Raw genomic sequence first — 2,517 nt, 5'->3', positions numbered from 1 at the left:
TCTAAAATCATCCATAGATAATATGAATGTGAAACAGATCCAGGTGGAGCCTTCAGTGCGTCCATTCATCAGTGTGTGAGTGTGTGTGTTTGACCAGTTTTCTCTGACAGTGTGTCACTGATAACCCCCCTACATGACCCCTATTATAACACTGGTACAGTGTCATACAGCGCTCTTCTGTGCGACTCGCTGCCCATCAATACACTTTGACTGTATGTATGAAAGGAGGCATTCATTGCAGCTACCGTGTGATCAATACTGGTGTTGGTTCCACCAAAACACACACACACACACACACTCATACATACACACATGCACGCTCCCTCAGGTGGTGTTTCCTGGGCTCCTCGCTCAGGTCGCAGCCTCAGTCTGTGACGGAGATATCTCACTCTCATTACATGGGCCGGCTTAATGTTTAGCCCGAGATCTACACACAAGCACAGGCACACGCACACACACACACGCACACACACACACACACGCACACACACACACACACACACACACACACACACACACACACACACACACACACACAGAGGAAGATTACAAAGGCACAGAGACCCACATGCTGGCCGAGGATGGAGGCGAGGAGGCTCGCTGCGAGGACAACGCCAGGTCATGATGGCCAAGGTGAGACTTCCAACTATTCCCACCTTCATTTTATCTAAAAAGACTGCAGGGAGACACACTTCTTACTTCTTCTAGGCTGGATTCTGCTTTTACTTCTATCGCATCTTTTTGTGAGTGAAAGAAGTGATGGGGGTAAGCAGAACACTATTGTGTTGCTGTTTTCTTATTTATTTGTTTTTGAATAGAGACGGTTGAGAAGAGCCGTTTCTGTGCTCGTAGATGACGCAATTTGAAGTGCAGAGTGAAAACATGTTGAAGATTTCCTGATCCTTTAATGTGCTGAGCAGGGCTATTAGCTGGTAATCCATATTAGGGAGCAGGTACGCGCACCTGTGTCTCCTGGAGTCGAGGACTGAGGCAGGATTGTATAGTCGCTCACAACAACAATGACATTTACTTGACAATAGATAAACAGACACACAGCTAGATGGATTACTTAATCAGTAATTATATAAAATGTACTTATACATTGAAAGACACTAATGCAGGAGTGTCAAACTCATTTAGATTAGAGACCACGTGATAGGCTGAATGAGTGAAAAAGCATTAGAACCTTTGAGTAAGGACACTTTTTTCCTTTGTTTTAGAGCAGATACATACTGACACCTTCTGAAAACGTTTCAAGCACATTTTACAAAAACTGTTTTTTCATGTCATGATTTCTTCTTGAAAGTTACAATGTGGGGAAAAGGCATCCCTCTGACCCCCAGATTTCCCCTAAACTTTGAACAGTAACGCTCTAAATAATTGCGGCTTCACAAAATCAGTTTCAGATTGGTCCAAATGCTCGAGTGCACATGTTTCTTTTGCACCTTGCAAGGGCGCTCAGTACGTCCAGTGACTTCCATCTTTTGTGGCAGGGGGCGACGTCGAGGACGAGGCCTCGGCACACGTCGACGGTCCCGGTCGGCCCCTCGCCGCCACGCTTCGTCTCTACGTGTACGCGCTGCACGGCTGCCTCTGTGAGGTGGTCTTCACCGCCGTGTGCGACTGGTGCAGCAGCCGGGACCGCAGGCTGGCGGGTCACAGCAGCTTGTGGTCGCTGCCCATGTACGCCACCGCCATCTACCTCATGGAGAACATAAGATCCCGGCTGCTCGCCCAGAGTCGCCCCCTGCTGGTGCGACTGACGGCCTACACTCTGTTCATCTACCTGTGGGAGTTCAGCTGGGGGTCGGCGCTGACGCTGCTGGGCGCTTGTCCCTGGGATTACTCGGGTTACAGGTACAACGTGGGCGGACTGGTGACTCTGGAGTACGCACTGCCCTGGACGGTGGCGGCATTCATAGCAGAGCAGCACGTGATCAGGAACACTCTGAGGATAAGGCTGCGCCACTGAAGAGGAACCGCCGCGATCTGGAGAATTGTGCTTCCAATCTCTGCCACAAACACTGACATTTTTAACTTTTTTTTTATGAAAATGTGAGTCAAATGGATGTTTCCAGGGGATCCATGCCATAATAAATCACATTTCTCACTCTTTTTGGGCTTTTGCACATGTGCCTGCACATCTTTCTGTAGGAAACCACCTTTTTTTAATTCATTCAAGGTGGATGGTTTTGATGGTGCAACTGGGATTTGAACTGGGGTCCGACATACTGTACTTGAGGTTGAGATTTTCAGTTAATGCAACACCAAGCAGGAATATTTCTTGGATAAAATATAAATATCTCTCAACTTATTTCACCACAAACAGAATCGTTTGCCCGCCCCCAAATTTTTTTTTTAAATCATATTAACAATGGTACTTACATTTTTGGGGGATTAATTATGGCACTTTTTAACATCTGTTCAAAATTGTTTGAATTTTTTTTTGCAAATCTTAAAATGGAAATTCAACTTCTTTTTGCTTTCTTCTTATAATAACAATAATAATAATAATAA

The 2,517-nt window shown here is 46.0% G+C and overlaps 1 protein-coding gene across 1 annotated transcript; it reads left to right on the top strand.

Annotated features, from left to right (window-relative positions):
- The first annotated feature begins 572 nt into the window (after positions 1-572).
- On the top strand, positions 573-2,115 carry LOC308120924 (transmembrane protein 229B-like). Its single transcript, XM_080481853.1, has 2 exons — positions 573-633; positions 1,494-2,115. The coding sequence occupies exons 1-2, from the start codon at positions 582-584 to the stop codon at positions 1,970-1,972; spliced, it is 531 nt and encodes a 176-aa protein (XP_080337979.1). The 5' UTR covers positions 573-581; the 3' UTR covers positions 1,973-2,115.
- The last annotated feature ends 402 nt before the right edge of the window (positions 2,116-2,517 follow it).

This window comes from Lipophrys pholis (genome assembly GCF_963383615.2).
Source record: "Lipophrys pholis genome assembly, chromosome: 15".
NCBI classification, from domain to species: Eukaryota; Metazoa; Chordata; class Actinopteri; order Blenniiformes; family Blenniidae; genus Lipophrys; species Lipophrys pholis.
The sequence above is the reverse complement of the archived record's forward strand: the minus strand, read 5'-3'. Positions and strand labels throughout refer to the sequence as shown.

Bases quoted from the DNA above. Each gene is read 5' to 3' on its own strand.
- LOC308120924 (XM_080481853.1), top strand. From the start codon at position 582: ATGGAGGCGAGGAGGCTCGCTGCGAGGACAACGCCAGGTCATGATGGC. The intron at 634-1,493 runs GTGAGACTTCCA...CTTTTGTGGCAG, and splicing joins GCCAGGTCATGATGGCCAAG to GGGGCGACGTCGAGGACGAG.